General features: G+C 46.6%; 1 protein-coding gene across 1 annotated transcript in view; it reads right to left on the minus strand.

Annotated features, from left to right (window-relative positions):
- COL20A1 (collagen type XX alpha 1 chain) overlaps positions 1 to 16255 on the minus strand; it is a 47328-nt gene that overhangs the window by 19720 nt on the left and 11353 nt on the right. Inside the window, exons 11-21 of the mRNA XM_068207901.1 lie at positions 15789 to 15918; positions 15168 to 15313; positions 13461 to 13584; positions 12387 to 12526; positions 11652 to 11781; positions 10982 to 11124; positions 9780 to 9912; positions 4685 to 4827; positions 3986 to 4115; positions 3408 to 3464; positions 458 to 496 (exon numbers count right to left, since the gene is read on the minus strand). Of these exons, the coding sequence (XP_068064002.1) occupies positions 458 to 496; positions 3408 to 3464; positions 3986 to 4115; positions 4685 to 4827; positions 9780 to 9912; positions 10982 to 11124; positions 11652 to 11781; positions 12387 to 12526; positions 13461 to 13584; positions 15168 to 15313; positions 15789 to 15918 (1315 nt within the window). The remainder of the gene's footprint in view (positions 1 to 457; positions 497 to 3407; positions 3465 to 3985; positions 4116 to 4684; positions 4828 to 9779; positions 9913 to 10981; positions 11125 to 11651; positions 11782 to 12386; positions 12527 to 13460; positions 13585 to 15167; positions 15314 to 15788; positions 15919 to 16255) is intronic.

Below are 16255 nucleotides of genomic sequence, written 5' to 3' on the forward strand. Positions count from 1 at the left end.
GGGGAAATTCCTGCCCCGGCAAAATCCGTGCAGCCTGAGTGCAGAGAGCTCCTCGGGAGCGAGATCTCCTCTGGAGGATGCACAGGAGATCCCGGGGACAGACTGAAAGGTTTGGAGTTTGATAGTCTGAGGAGCCTTTGTGAGGTAGGAATTCAAATCCTCTTGGAATTCAAGGGTTGTTTGCAGCTTCACCTCCTTAAGGCTGGTGAAAATCCTGGTGTTAAGCACTAACAGCCAAGAGCACGAGTTGGTGGAGCAGCAGAGCACAACAACTCAGCTACTGCAAAATATTCTTCTACATGATAAAAGATAAGTTCCAATTTTGGTTCTCATACTTCTTCCCTTTTCCTTGGGACATTTTCCCCACACTCAGCTCTTGGATATGTCTCCAAATCAAGACCAGGCAGTGTTTTCAGTCACAGCCCAGCAGCACCAGGGCTTGGATCTGCTACTGTACCTCTTATGGAACCTTCCGTGGAGGTGATGGTGGGGCAGGCTGTGAGAACAGAATAAAAGGGGGAAAATATTAGAGGAAAAAAAAAAAAGACAGCAGGGGATTATGGAAGCAAAATGAACACAGTTCCTTTAGACAGAGCAAAGCAAAAACATAGGAAAACTTATAATATCCTGCAGCTTCATTCAGAGCCTGGACTTTAACCTTGTTTATACATATATGGAGAAGGAGAGAATTGATTTTTATGCAAACATAAAAGTTGTTTCCTGGCTTGCCTATCACTAAAATAAAAATAGTGTCTTTCATCATCAAACATCTCCGTGATCACTTTCTTTTCACAAACTCAGCTGGCACCTGATGATATGCAATACAAGACAGCATCATTTTGGAAAGTTGATTTTTTTTTTTAAACAGAGATCAAAACATTTCTTTTTCTTTTAACAGTGCCTTAGTAGTGTGGTAAAATAAAGATATACGCAGTTTCAAATTTTGTACCTGCAATTAAAAATACACACAACAAAAAAAAATGTATATCAACTTTAGAGTCTGGCTTTTGATTTCTTTCAGAAAACACTGAGAGTTTTGAAAATTTTTGCAGTTTGTCTTTCAGAAATCCTCTGATGAATCCTCTGAGATGCCACAGGATAAAAAGCAAGACCAGAGAAGACATGGGGATGTGAAGATGGCACATGAGGCACCAGGGTTGTGAGCATTCTGTTTAAAGGCTCAGGTAAAGTGATGTTTTAGAAAACAGCTCATGAATGATATTTTCAATCATCTGCTGCCACGTAAATCCCAGGCCATGGATGCCAGATGGAGCTGGACAAAGGGAATGCTAGACACAAAATGAGAAATGTCCCTGAAAATCAAGGACACTCGACAGGATGGGCTGTTTCACAAGCGGTTTTCTCAGTCATCAGGATAATAGAACCTAAGAGATCATTGTACTGAGGCTTCAGCATGGCCTTGCCTTTCTTCCATCAATGCCATTTCTTACCTCAGCAGCAGCCAAACTTTTGTAAAATGTGTAAAACATTTAAAGGAGGAGATTTACTTGCCCCAAAAGACATGAGATTTCTAAGTCTGTAAGAGTTTCAATGCCATTCCTCATGGTGAAGAAAGGGCACCCGAACCTATGACTCTGATAGCCACGGGACCACTAAAGCCAGGATTTAAACCACAAAGACTTACAAGGTGCTGTGACCTCTGTTGTTTCAAGTGATGCTTAATTTTTTATATACCATAATTCCTGTAGAACTGGGTGTAAAACTATTGAAGGGGTCTATGGAAATCCATTAAAAACTCAGCTTCTGAAACGAGCCTTGCAATGCTGAGCCTGAGCAGCTCTTGCATGCAGGATCTTCAGCCTATACACTGCTCTTTCCCTTCTCCTTCCAGAAACCAACTTTTCTAAATCTTAGAGAATGGTTTGGGTTGGAAGGGACCTTAAACTCATCTTGTTCCACCCCCTGCCATGGGCAGGGATACCCTCCACTATCCCAGGTTGCTCCAAGCTCCATCCAACCTGGCCTTGGACAATTCCAGGGATCCAGGGGCAGCCACAGCTTCTCTGGGCACCCTGTGCCATGGCCTCACCACCCTCACAAGGAAAAATTTCTTCCTAACATCTAATCCAAACCTGTTCTTTGTCAGTTTGAAACCATCCCCCCTTTTTCTATCACTCCACACCCTTGTATAAAGTCCCTCTCCAGCTCTGTCAGAACTGAAGCAGGGCGAATGAAAAGCAAAAAAGAAATGATCCCAAGAAAGCTGTAAACTTGCCCATTTTCCAGGTATCTGACTTTCTTATTTGGAAGTCAGTGAGCTCATTCTGACCCTTGCCCAGGCCCCAGAGTCCCTCTTCCTTACATCCCTGGCAATTCTCCCTCGTTCCCAGCTGGCAGCACTGGGATTGCTCACAGCTCTTTGATCAGGCAATGCTCAGCTTGTGTGAAGCCTCTCAGAGTCAGATCCCTGACACTGGCAGTTTTACTTCTACTTTGAAGATTTTTCCCCTAGACTTTCCAGCCTAAGATTCCTGTTGTCTTGTCCTTTGGTTTTTGTTTTTCTCTCCAAATCCCAGCCCAATGCAGTTATTCACTGTTCAGTGAACACTCACTCCTGCAACATCAGATTATTTTTCTCAATAATTTGGTTATATATCAATATTGGAGTTTTTATTGCACATCCAACTGTTTTCCCAGCATTGTTACATGTTGTATCTCCTTTAAAAAAAAGTACTTTATAAAACATAAAGAATTTAGTATTTCTTCCATTGTATTTTCAGTTATCATAGCCAAACAGCTATATTGAATTCTACAAGGTGACTCATCAGCCTTTTGAGAGGTTGTTTTCTGCTTGAAAGTTCACAGGACTTTTCCAGTGTGATCTGAACACCTCAATAACACTTGAAAACTTAATCTGCTTTGTCCTTTGTTGGCTATAAACTAATGTTTTTTTACATCTAAGCTGCCTCATTCTTCAATCTTGACTTCACTCAATAAATTTTAAAAGTGATATTTTGCTTGGAATAGTTTCAAATAGTCAGGAAAAGCCAGCGGTGCCACAATATCTGCATTGTGATATTTACTTATTAAAAACTTTTTATAACCCCATTAATTCAACATTTCTCACTAATCCACTTCATAGTTTGCTTTCTATCAGATATGAGAGCATATGCTCATTAAATTTAATAAGGGACTTTACAGGGGATTTGAATTTAAAACATGTCACACTTCCCTGCACTACATTTTGGTCAAGTTGTGCAGAAATCCTCTAAAACACCATTGGTCTCTTTACTGAGCCTGATGTTAAGAAGTTCTGTGGTTTCTGGTTGTCCTTGGGTTGTCCCCAGGGCATCTGTCAAGAGCTGATGGACCCCTCCAGCTGCTCTGCTGTTTGCTCCTAAATTACAAACCAACAGCAAAGCAGGGCTTTAGAGGAGATGATTTACCCTCTGCTTTAGGCGGGATGAATCCTCGAATGGAAGGGAATTTAGACAGCACTGGAGCTGAAAGAGAAACCAATCGTAGAATCAGAAAGTTGGAAAAGACCTTGAAGACCATCAAGTCCAAGCTTTGACCAAAACCCACCATGCCCACTCAGCCACATCAGGAAGGGCCACATCTGCTCGGTTTTTAACACTTCCAGGGAGGGTGACTCCACCACTTCGCTGGGGAGCATTTTCCAACAATTAACCACTCTTTCAGTGAAGAAATGTTTCCTAGTATCTGATCTGAACCTCTCCTGGCCCAACTTGAGTCCATGCTTGAGCTGTGTCATTCAAGATTGTGACGCCAGGCTCAAAACCCAAAGGGCTGCCAGTCCTGTGCACTCATCCCAGAATTGTCAATAACTCACAGGAGTACAGAAATTGGGGCAGGATTTTCACTTTTCAAGGCTCATATTCTATTGCTGAGCAAAACCCTGGCTTCAGGCAGAGCCCAGTGCAAGTGAGGCCATTATTGGCCCAGCAGAGGTGGCCTCGAGGTGAGGGATGGAGGAGGTGCCCATTGCAGCTGAGCCCTGTACCTGTCCGGCCCGTGGTGGAGGTGCTCTCGCTCTCTCCTGTGTAGTGGATGGCAGAAATGGTCACCTTGTAGGCTCGATCAGGCAGCAGGGACTGCAGGGTCACACTGCTGCTTTTGCCAGGAGCCATGATCTACAGTGGGGGAAGAAAAGATCCCAGTGACTGGGGTTCTCATTCCAGCTCCCACTCACAGCCCAGAGTTAGGTGGAGCTCAGAGCAGCATTCCTGCTCAGCTCAGCCCACGAGGCTTGCCTGTGTGTTGCTGTTGGACTAGCAATGGCCAGAGGAAAAGCATTTTCCCATATAAAGACCCCACTATTCCCCACGGAAATGCAGCAGAAGTGCTTTATAACAGGATTATCAGGCTGTTTAAGTAGGGAATCTTTTAAAAGAATTATATTTAACCTCCCTAAGCCAGAGGGGCAGTAGATTTATCCCCCACCCCTCTGCCTCCAAGAATTCCCTCCCCAATTCAGGGAGCAGAGAAAGCTGTGTTTTTGGTGGCTTTGATGGAGAAAAATATCTTAATTACAAAAGAGTCTCAGAGTTCTGTTTACAAAGCAACACATCAGCAAGGAGAGATTTGGTTTTGAGCCCTGATATCCTAAACCTGACTGGAGTGAGCAGAGCTCCTCTGGTCTTATTGTCCCCATGGGCCTCTGGCCCAGTGTCTGTCCCCCCCGAAGGAGCTGGACACTCACAGTTTGCTGGGCAGCAGCATCAGAAACAGGGCTGTAGGTGATTTTGTAGTGCTGAACTCGGCCATCAGGAGGGGTCCAGTGCACCTGGAGGCTGCTGGGGGTCTCAGAGTCGATGAAGAGGTTGGTGGGTGGGCTCCGGGAATCTGTGACAGGGATGGAAGGTGAGCAGCACAAAAAGCAGGGAGAAATCTCTGTAAATGGAGCCAGCAGTGTTTGCTTCCAGGCCCATTTCTGAACGCCTCAGCGCTCTGCTGTGCAGGTAACCAACACTCAGGGCAGCCACAAGCACCCAGGCAAGAGGGGAAAAAAATTCTGGAGGGATGGGATTGCCTAGCTACAACACACCACAACTCAAACATTCAGCAATTCCAAACATAGGACATGGGAAAAATTCTTGCAAAGGTGAAAGAGTCCTGGAAGCACAAGGCAAAGAGACCCATTGTGCACATCATGAACAAACACCAAGGCTGCTTGAACTGGAACTGAGTTTCATCAAGCTGGACAAAAAGCTTTACTGGCAATTAAACCTGGATCACACATCAGAGTTAATCCATCATAATTTCTAATATTTTTCAGCTTTTCCTGCTTTAAAATTACTCTTAAAAAAAACCCAAAAAAAAAAAAAAAAAAAAAAAAAAAAAAAAAACACAAATGCCCAGAGCATCCAGCACACCAGAATTCTGTCTAGAGCTTCTGACATCAACACCCACAGCCCTGGAATGGGTCACACACGGTGCCTGAGCTACCCCCTCTTCTCTGGCCCTGTCCTAGGATGGCTGGATGGATTCCAGACAGGTGATGGGCTGAGCCAGGAAACCAGAAAAGGGATTGCCAGAGACCATAGCTGAGCAATTTTTAATTACATAAATGCATTTCTTTCCCTGGGGTCCTGCTGTGCAGCAAACTGGACCTGATGACAGAGGCTCTTATGCCGGAGGGATTTCTCTGAGCAGAGGTTGAGAGGGAGGAAGGGAAAGGCAGAGGGGGCGAAATCAGGTCAAAAAAGGTTCAAGAACATGGGGTCATCTGCTCCTGGGGCTTGTTTCCAAGCATAAAATCATGTGTCTGTCCTTGAACTCATGCTGGTGTGATGACACAGAAGTTCTGGGCAGAGAAAAAGAAGAATTTATTCAGAAGACACTAAAAATTATGGGTGAGCCCTAAAGACAGTCAAAGAAACACACTAAGGTGATGAGGTTTGTATTCTGCACTTTTCCTGTAAGGGTGTTCTGCCCACCCAGCAAAGCCTGGGGTGACCTTAGGTTGAGTAAAGATCATTTGCATCTTCATTGATCCTCCTTCCCTTTTGTTTATAAAATGAGCTTACTTTTACTGAGGCTGAACTGAGATTGCAGCAGCTGAATCAGACTGGAGGTGTTGCTGTGCACCACCACGAGGTAAAGCAGAGAAGAAAACAAGAATAAAGTCACTTCAGCAGCATTTCTATTAGCCAGTGATGTATCTTTGCTGCCTGTACTGGCTATTTCCTTCACCTGAGGTAAGGGGAGAATGCTTAAGTGAACTTTAAAGGGAGAGTTAGGGGAAGTCTTTAGAGTCAGGTTTATTCTGGAAAGCCCTCAGGCCTGACAGAATTTGATGGCATGGATCTGACAGACAGGGGACAGACCACTTCCTGAAGCTGCCCTGGAGGATAGAAGCATCTCTGCCAGCATCTGTGTCTTTGTTTGCCTCTTCCACCTCTGCTCCTCCCCAGGAGCAATCCCTGCGTGCTCTCAGATCTAACCAGCATCCCAGGCACACAAATACTCAAATAAGAATCAAACCCTGGGCCCCACTCCATCCAAATGCTCACCTGCAATGATTATTATATATTAACTACAAGCCATGTGTTTTCCTGCCATGGGTTGAACCTTCATTCCCACATTTCAATCTCTTTTATTTGCCATGCATACTCTGTTAGGAGCAGTGTATCCTCACTGAGGAGCTGGAAAAAGAGATTTCCCCACAGCTTAGCTGGAGGAGCAGGGCACAGAAGCACTTTATAAAACATTTCAGTGCAAAGCCAGCCAGGATAGCTCAGCCCACTTTCAGCAGCAGTTCCCATCCAAATTGCCCTCTCCTTGTCCTTCAGGACTAGCAAGGGGCTCTTTTCTTTTGCTCAAGTTCTTTTTCCCCAGCCTGGATGAAAGAACTCTCCCTCAGCACAAAAGAAGGTCCTTGTCTGATTCTCAGCAGGACCAAAGCCCCCCCTTCCAGCATTTTCCAATAATCACCATTCAGCAACACCTCCATGTCCCAGCAGATTCCTTCAGGAAAGCATCATCTGCACTCCCTGTGCTTGCTTGGAAGGTTTGTGTTTGAAGTACCACTAAGTTGTTTATTAGTATGACAAGTGATCACTGTGAAAGCCTTTGGTCAAGGATAAGGACTTTGCTACACTTGACAATTTATAAAACAGACTGAAAGGAGAGCTCAACTCAAATGAGAATTCAGTCTAAATAGAACAGAGAGAAAAAAAAGAAACATCAGAACCATGGGTAAGCAGCACATTTTGACAATTTTGTTGTCTGTGGGGAGTACATCAGCATGCTTTTGTTTCTGCTCTGCCTCTTGGAAAGTCTGTAGGTAAAAGTTTGCTAACTGGGTTACTGAAAATAATCCCAAACTTTTTTCTTTCCTCTAGTCAAAACAAAAAATTTAAAAAAATCCAATATCTTCAAGACAGGAAGGGACCTGTACCATATCAATGCCTCCAAATTTTCTTTTCCAGCTAAAGTTACTCACTGATTTTGAGTTCATAAAATGACTAATCTCAAACCATAACTTTGAAACAACTTTTTCTCCTACCAGAAGGATGAGTGGCCTCATCCCAGTCCTTCCAAATGATACATCACAGTGATGAGTGTTGTTGGTTTTTATAGGAGGATGACGTTTCTGGTGACCTGTATTTTCAGGGTCCCATGAATGTAACACATTTGGTCTCAAAATGGGTGTTTCAGGTGAGACAAGAGGCATTACTGGTCCTGAATGGAATGAACTTGGTGTTTTTCCCTCACCCCAGGGGTGGAACTCGGTTCCATTTCACAAAACCATAGCCAAAGAGACTTGGCAATTTTTGACCTTCAAAGAAGAAAGTATTCCAGGGAGGCTGGAGGACAGGGAGAGGATCTTGTGTTACCTGTTCCTGCTGAGTTTCACTTCAGTCCTTGCCCTTAAACTTCAGCATTTCTTGGAAATTCTACCAAGACATTTTTAAGAAAAACTTCATGACTTGACCTATCCTTACACAAAGGGTTGTTGCCAAGAGAGGAAAAAGAGAAAAGCAATGATGAAAGCAAAAGAAAGCACTTCCCCCCTCCCACAACCTCCTCTAGCAATCACTTTTGGTATTGTTCAGCACAGCCTGATCAATGCTGTTCACCACCTGGCAACCCAAAGTCTGCCATCCTGAGGAGAGCCAGAGAGCTTTCATCACTGTTTCAGCCCTCAGAATTCCATTTTATAATGAAAATTGAGGGGAAGAGGGCTCAAAAACAGGCCAGGAGGTCTGGGTTTTCAGATACCATCAGAGATTTCCATGCTGTGTCTGAATGAGTTGTTCTCCACCAGCTCTGATGGTAGACTAACACCACTGGACATCCTGACCAGGGTGGCAGCTTCTGCTTGAAACACTGAAGATTTGAATTATAACCATACCCCAGGAGTTCCCAGAGTCCTGCCTAGTGCCATATCATCCCATACATTCATTGCTCAAGCCTTCAGCAATTTTCTGGCACCTCCAAGTTTCCCCTGACCTGCCCCAGAGCAGCTCTGGAAATCCCCAGCCACCTCTTCTGTGCCACTTCTCCTCTGCGGGCACTTCTTACTTTAAACACTAGAAAAGAATTAGCATCAAAACCATTGATTTCATCTGCAAATACCAGCTGGGAGGAGTGTGGCAGTGTCCTGAGTGCTCCTGCAAAGGGACCAGCAGGACACCCAGGCACTGAGCCCTGTGCTGGCTGCCCAGCTGCACATTTGGCTTTCTGGAGAATTCTATTTTCTTCATGCAGAAGGCAGAGCCTGACAATTCCCAAGGCTCCTGCACAAGGACAGCAGCTGACAAGCAGAAATCAAATTGCTTTCCCTGCCCTGCTGGGGTGCCAGCAGCAGCAAGGACTGGCTTGTGCAAATGTGCCTGGAAGGGCACTGTCACGTGTCATTTTGTTGGGCTGAGAGAGCTCCTCTGACATTTCATAATCCATAGCTTAAAACATAGTAATTAATTTTCCTACATCCTCCAAACAGCTCTAATTGTCCTCTTGTCATATATCAGTAGGATGCTTGCTTTCCTTTTTTTGTTTTGTCAGTATGCAGCTCCAAGGTACTTGTCTGAGGTAGCTTCCTATAAAAAATGGTTTTATTATTTATTATTAATAAAACCTGAGCTTCTTATTCCAAGATTACCATTTACTTCAAGCTTCATCTGCTCAACATCAGCCTAAATGAGTTTATTCTGCAGAGAAGGATGAGATCTGAGAGGGGAGGGAGGACTGCTGGTGTTGAAGTGCTCCATTCACTTCCAACAAAGTCATTTTGCAGGCAATATTAATTACCAGGACCTGTGGGAGTGCCACTTTTAAACCTCATATCCTGCCTGTACAAAGCCAGATTTAGACAATTCTTCCAAGACAGAGTGTGCCTGCAGGATTGCCTCCCAAATTTGTAAATGCCCTCAGTGAGGCACAGCTCAGCAATGACAGAGCTTGGCAAATCCTCACCCTCCCTACAGGCAATATTTTATTAACAAGAACCATTCCTTAGGCAGCACAGGGACACGTTCAGCTGGGCACCCTCAGAATTCATTTCCATCCATGCACTACACTGAGGCAGGGGAGGGATGAAATGTGTTCCACATGGAACACGTGCAGGGATTATCATCTGTGCACCAGCCTGATGTGAGTGTCCAGCCCCTTGTTCTCAGGACAGATTTTGAGAACGTTTTCAGACAGAAAGCCTAAATATCTCTAGCTTTTTTCAGACATTTGGGTTTGTGTTTTCAGAGCTGGAGGTGACCAGTCTGAGCTGCAGGTGTGAGGGATCCCATGCCCTGTTTGCCATCCCTGGGCTATGGATGCCAGCACTGGTCACTTACTGGTCCTGTGGTGAACAGAAACGGTGTCGCTTCGAGCACCATCTTTGTAGTAGGCCCAGATGGATATTTTGTAGTCAGTGTTCTTCTGCAGGCCAGGCAGGACGGCCGTGGCCACATTTCCAGCCAGGGAGAGCTGCAGAAGGAGAGGAAAGGAGTCAGCCCCACTGCCAGGCATCCCCAGGCTGGTTCATGCCACCCAGGTGACTGGCTCACGGATTGTCCCTGGGCACAAATGAGTTAGCACCGGGCTTTGGGGCCAAAGTTTTGTTTGGGGCTGCACACGTGCAGGCAAAGGCAAAATTCCAGCAGTGAATAATGCAGAGCAGATGCCTGTGCATGGCAGCCCAGTTGTGATCAGCAGCTCCTGCAGCACCACAGCACAGAGCTCTGACACAAGGCAGTGCCTGCCTGCAGCAGAGTCCCTTTGCTGAGTTTTCAGCTCCTAGGGGAGCTGGGGACAGAAGCCCCAGTACCCCTCTGTTCCAGCCCAAATAAAACATGTTTGGTCTCACTCATTGCAGGAGAGTCTTGGGTATTAAGCCTAGATATAAACTGATGTTTGACCTCATACTGAAAATAGGGGCTTCAGATGGAAGAGGGCACCTGGTCCATCCCTGCCACACCTGCACCAGCTCTGTCTCTGGTCATTCCCCTCTGTGTGCTCCTTACTTGGACCTCATCCTTCCCAAAGAGCAGTATCCCAAAAGTATCAGTGCTTCCTAGCACTGAGGAGAAGAGAAAATGCTTCACCTTCTTAGAAGCAATACCTCCAGCTATAAATACTTGAGTATTGTCCTTTTCTTATCCACATCTTGACATTGGGGACTGGTGATCCTCTGCAACCCCAGATCTTTTTCTACTGAATTGCTTCTTAGCTATTTCTTCTACATCCTGTATACCTATGGTTAATTATTCCTGCCTAAGCTTTATACTTTCTGCTTGTACCTATTAAATTTCATCCTTGAGGTTTCCCAGAACACTTCTGCAATCTTCCCAGAGCCTGTAGGACTCTGCTCTGCTGTCCCTCCTGCTTCCAGCCCTCAAGGTGACTGCTCCACTTTAGCCAGACCCAGGAGGGATCCTGCTGAACTGTTCAGTTGCTGGAGTGCATTTCACTGAATGCTTTTGCACAGCTCTCTGCCACTCCAGCAGGTGAGCTCAGAGCCAGCCCAGCCTGCCCAGAGCTGTGTGTGGGCTCATACCTCCTGAGGCTTCTCTCCACTGGCTGTGCTCCACTTGATCTGATAGACAACCACATCCGAGGCAGCGACAGCTTCCCACTGCAGGCGGAGGCTGTTCCCGGAGAGCTCGGTGACCTTCAGAGCACGAGGAGGAGGGACCTTCACTGAGGGGTGCACAAGGAACAGGAGCTGAAGTGCAGGCTCTGACAGCATCCTGTCAGAGCCAAGGTGGGGAGCAGATGGCTGGGGAGCAAAACATCAACCAAGCAGATGTCTGAGACCAGCCTGTCTGTCACTTCTTCAGACCCATATGACAACAGTCATCAGGACAGACAGGGGTAAATTATTTTTAAAGCCCTAATTAAGACAGGTTATCTGGTTTATGGAGAGCACACATATCACATTGGTTTTGCAAAGGGAAGAAGGCTAGGCGGGCTATCAAGGATGCAGAGGTTAGTGATACATCATGCTTTTCTTCATTTGCTTCTTTTCTTTATCCCTTCCACCTCATTTTGAGCATAACACAGTTGGACATATTCCACACACAAAGAACAGCAGCCATCTGTGCTCTGTGCAAGAGTTTTGGCCACAAGCTGCTGAGGCCAGCCTGCAAAACATCTGAGTTCAGAGACACACAAACCAACTTTGTCACCTCTTACTGAGACCAGAAGTATTTCCCTTCCTTACTTACAGGTGGTGACATTGCCAGTAATTGGAAAGGAGTCCCCTTCATCGTACGTAGACCTGACACTGATGAAGTATTGAGTGAGGGAGGACAGAGGTCTCAGGACAGTGGATGTTGCAGTGCCAGGAACTTCCACCTGCAGTGGGGGAGTTGTGTGAGTACTGTAAGAGACAGGCTGAGACACCTGGGCTTGTTCAGCCTGAAGAAAAAGAGACACTTTATTGCAGCCTTTCAGTATTTAAAGGGAGCTTATAGGAAAGATGGGAACAGACTTTTGTAGCAAGGCCTGATGCTATAGGACAAGGGGTCCTGGCTTTAAACTAAAAGAGGTATAAGGATGAGGTATAAGATGAGGTATAAGGAAGACTTTTACAACAAAGGTAGTAAAACACTGGCAGAGGTTACCCAGAGAGGTGGTGGATGCCCCATCCCTGGAAACATTCAAGGCCAGATTGGATGGGGATCTGAGCAACCTGATGTAGATGAAGATGTCCCTTCTCACTGCAGGGGAGTTGGACTAGATGGTCATGGATGTCCCCTCCAACCCAAACTGTCCTGTGACTCTAGAGGGTACAGCTGCACAGAGGGCAGCATGTGGTGATAACTGCAGCAAAAGCGCCTATTGCAGAGTTAAAACTCTGCCAGCACACAGCCTCTCCCTGAACCACGCAGATGAAGGAGAACAGGGCGTTATCCAACTTCCCAAGTTTCTTTTCCTCCCCCCAGCCCCTGAGGACTCACCTGTCCGGCGTTGCCCCCTCTGCTAGAGACATAAGTGACGTGGTGAGCGCGCACGGCCGGGGCTGCGGGCTCCCAGCTGACCCGCACGGACGCGTGGCTGAGCTCCGAGAAGCTCAGGTACCTGGGAGGACTCAAGGCCACTGCAACAACAGTTAGTGACAGCACCCCGAGCCTTCACAGGCCTGCTCAAAGGAAATGCCACCCACTGCCTCCTGCTGCTCTTAGATGATCCCACCTTGAACTAAGAGGCTCGTTCATTATGCAGGAAAATATCCCCTTTATTCACTATGATGCCTTGTGAAGGCTGACCTAGAACAGAGACTAGATGGAGTTAAAGAACAAAGTAGGGATTTTTTAGAAGGCGTCCATGGATACACCTTGGGCAGCACAAGAGCTCAGTCAGGGCTACACCCAAGATGAACCCAAAATGGTCACAAAATGCACGACCAGTAACGGGATCTCACACTTTTATAAGTTCTGGTCTATTTGCATATTGGAGTTAATTGTCCAGTTATAGGTTTAGCTTATGAAGTCCCATTCTTGTTTTTCTCTCTTCAGTCCATCATTGTTTATGCTCTTGGGCCTGAAATTTGGATCATTTTCCTTTGGTCCCCAGCTAGAGAGGGAATTGTTTTGTCTAGCTACACTGTGAAGAGAGATTACTATCTCCTAATATGAAGCTCAGAAGTACACACTAAAGCAGTACAGAATGTGAAAAATAGAAAAGCTAAAACCTGAGGCATCAACTACCACATGCACATCTGGGAGGTTACAAAGGGCTGCCACAGATTTAGGTGAGGAAACAGCCAGATGATCACCTTTTCTCCCCCAGACAACAAAGACTTCAAGGAACACCTCTTTCAGGGGTCCTTTATTACCAGGGGAGCTCCACTCCTTTTTCACAGCTTACCCTGCAACTAGAGATCCCCTTGGGGAGCAATATTCGCTTCAGATCCAGTGGGAAAAGGCAGCGCGTGTACAAGCCACATGCACAATATGGGAAGCACCTCATTGAGCACATCTCTCCTGCCCTGAGTGTTTAATAACAGCTCAGTAAGCAGCAGCAGCACTTACGGGTGGTTTCCTGGATGCTGGCTGGATCACTGGCATCTTCCCCATACATGGCATACACTGCCACGGAGTACCCAGTGCTGGGGGACAGCCCCTCCAGCAGCACCTCGGGCTGGGTCACCTTCACCTGCCAACAGAGAGGGGGTTTAGGGTGCCCTTCAGCTCTAGGGCACCTTCCAATGCATTTAAGACAGCAGGACCTTACAGAGACACAGGCCAAGGACTCTTTGGTTACAGTAAGGGGATATCCCCACTCTAGAATGGTCTTAGAATCATAATATCACAGAATATCCCAAGCTGGAAGGGACTCGTGGATCATCAGAGTCCAAATCCTGTTCCTGGACAGGAAAACCCCAAGAACCCCATGATGTGCCGGAGAGTGTTGTACAAATGACCTCTGTCACCCCACTGCTGTGACCATCCCATGCCCACCCACCCCCCGGGTACAGAACCCTTTCCTGATATCCCCCCTGAACCTGCCCTGACACAGCTCCAGCTGTTCCCTGGTCACACCGAGCAGAGACGGGAGCTGTCCCTCCCTTCCCCTCGTGAGGACACTGCAGACCTCGATGATGTCTCCCCTCATTCTCCCCCTCTCCAGTCCCTTCCCCACCTGGGCAGGTGCTCTGCAATGCTCTGCCTTTCTGACACCAAACCCCTTGGGGATGCCCAGCGCCTCCTCCTAACCCTGCTCTGCCTCTGCTGCTCTGGCTTGGATCGGGGGGCATTCAAGAGCTGAGATCCCGCTTTTCTCACACCCGTGGGAAGCTCTGGCAGGAGCGCTCTGCCAGAGCCCCAGAGCAGCCGGGCTGCTGCCATCTGCTGCCAGCCAGCACGGGCACAGCACTGGCCCCGCAGCCACCACGGGGACTTTTAGGAGTCTGCACCCATTGGAGCACAGTTTATAAGAAGATGGGAACATTTTAATGCTGGTTTTGCAGACATCCCATAGGTCTGGAGCATTGCAATCTTGCGGGGAGTAGGTCAGGTAACTGTGGAAAAGTTTTAGTATGCTGAAATGCAAATTTGAATGTTGGTGTTGCTTCAAGTGTTCTGGATCTTATAAAAATCCCATGATTATGCCCTGAAAGCAGAGTATTAATTGTTCTGGTTTGAAAACCATCCTGCAGTTGCTGTGCATTCAAAGGAGGAATCTTAGGCAAAGAGGCAACAAATGTTCCTCCCCACTCACTTTGTTTTTTTAAAATTCATATTGTCAGCCTACAGGTACTCCAGATAAGTCATTAAAATGCCCAACAAAGGGTTCTTAGATGTTTCTAAGTATTTTCCATTAATCAAGCATTATTTTATTCATCTGCAGTGTTGTAAGTCTGTTTTCAGATGTCAGCAAAATCCACCCTATCACATTTTCAATTAACATTTAAAGATACACACAGTCAAGATGTTTATGTACAGCCTCAAGGATACAGTGATTACACTTGGGGCTGCAAGGATGTGACTTCAGTGCCTTTCCAGGAGGCAGCCAGATCTCTCCCTTGACTTAATTTCCCACATGAAACCCTCACAGTTAGAAATTGTTTTGAGACAAACCATTAAAAAATAATCTTTTATGAAAGCTGTTTCTGGCAATAACTCTGATACATTTTTTTTCTTTGACCACACAATACCAATTGCCAAAGCTTAGAGCTAGCACTAAACTCAGCTTAGACAGAGAAAAAACAATGTTATCAGTATTGTCACAAACTCTACCTCTGTTGTATAGTCCTCTGCTCCATCAGGGGCTGCAGAGCAGAGCACCAGGTAGTGTGTGGCTCCCTGGGCTGCTTTCCAGCTCAGCCTCAGACTGTTGTGGCTCAGCTCAGAGACACGCAGGGAGCGAGGGGAAGACAAAGGCACTAAAGAGACAAATAAGGCACAAAGGTACCTTCAGTGTATGAGGTCTGAAACAACTCAAAACCCAGGGGACACCTGGCTTTACAACAGCTACTGCAAGCTGGTGGGCTCTTACCCCATGTCTAACACAGTCTCTATGCTACAGAGAGTTTAATTCACTTGGAGACCATGGATTTAAAATTTTTAAAAAAGCAGCAAAGAGCTGCAATATATTTCTAGCAGGGTGTGTTACTGCCACATTCTGCTTTGCAGAATGACTTCGGTGGAAATGACCCCTGGAGGTCTCTGGCCCAACCAGCTGCTTAAAGAACAGTTAGCTCAGGGTCTTGTCTGGTTGAGTTCTGAGCATCTCCAAGATAAAAAGAGCTGTAGGCAGGCTGAACATGAGCTGGGAAATACACAAGGCAGGCTCCAGTCTGAGATGGTCAGACCAGCTACCACCAGCCATGAGCACAGGACTCTCTACTCACGACCTACATGTGGAGGTGACGCCTCTCAGCGCGTCCCCCGCGGCGGTGTCGTACACGGGGATCACCGACACCACGTACTCCGTGTGCGAGGTCAGGTTGGACAGCTGCAGGGAGGACACTGCTCCCTCTAAAAGCACCTGCAAGCACAAGGCAGGGCTGTCAGGCCAGGGAGGTGCTGCTGCTCTTCAGCAATGGAACGGCTGAAGTGGCCATCCCTGGCCAGCGTGGCTCCTCCGTGGCAGGTCTGTGCCCAGAAACATGAAGTCCAGTTGTCCTCTGTGCTTTGTGCTAGCTAAAATCTCTCCAGAGCAGAGAGGCGAGAGGCAGAAAGGATTTCTGTCCTCTAAGCCTGGGATTTGTGCAAACACTGAGCACAAAACTCTAGTCATGCTCTCAATGAAATCAATGGAAATTCATCCACAATTTGGGTTTGCTTTTTAAAATCATATCCATCACAGATGAGTATCCTTGGAC

Source organism: Anomalospiza imberbis, chromosome 17, assembly GCF_031753505.1.
Source record: "Anomalospiza imberbis isolate Cuckoo-Finch-1a 21T00152 chromosome 17, ASM3175350v1, whole genome shotgun sequence".
Classification (NCBI taxonomy): Eukaryota; Metazoa; Chordata; class Aves; order Passeriformes; family Viduidae; genus Anomalospiza; species Anomalospiza imberbis.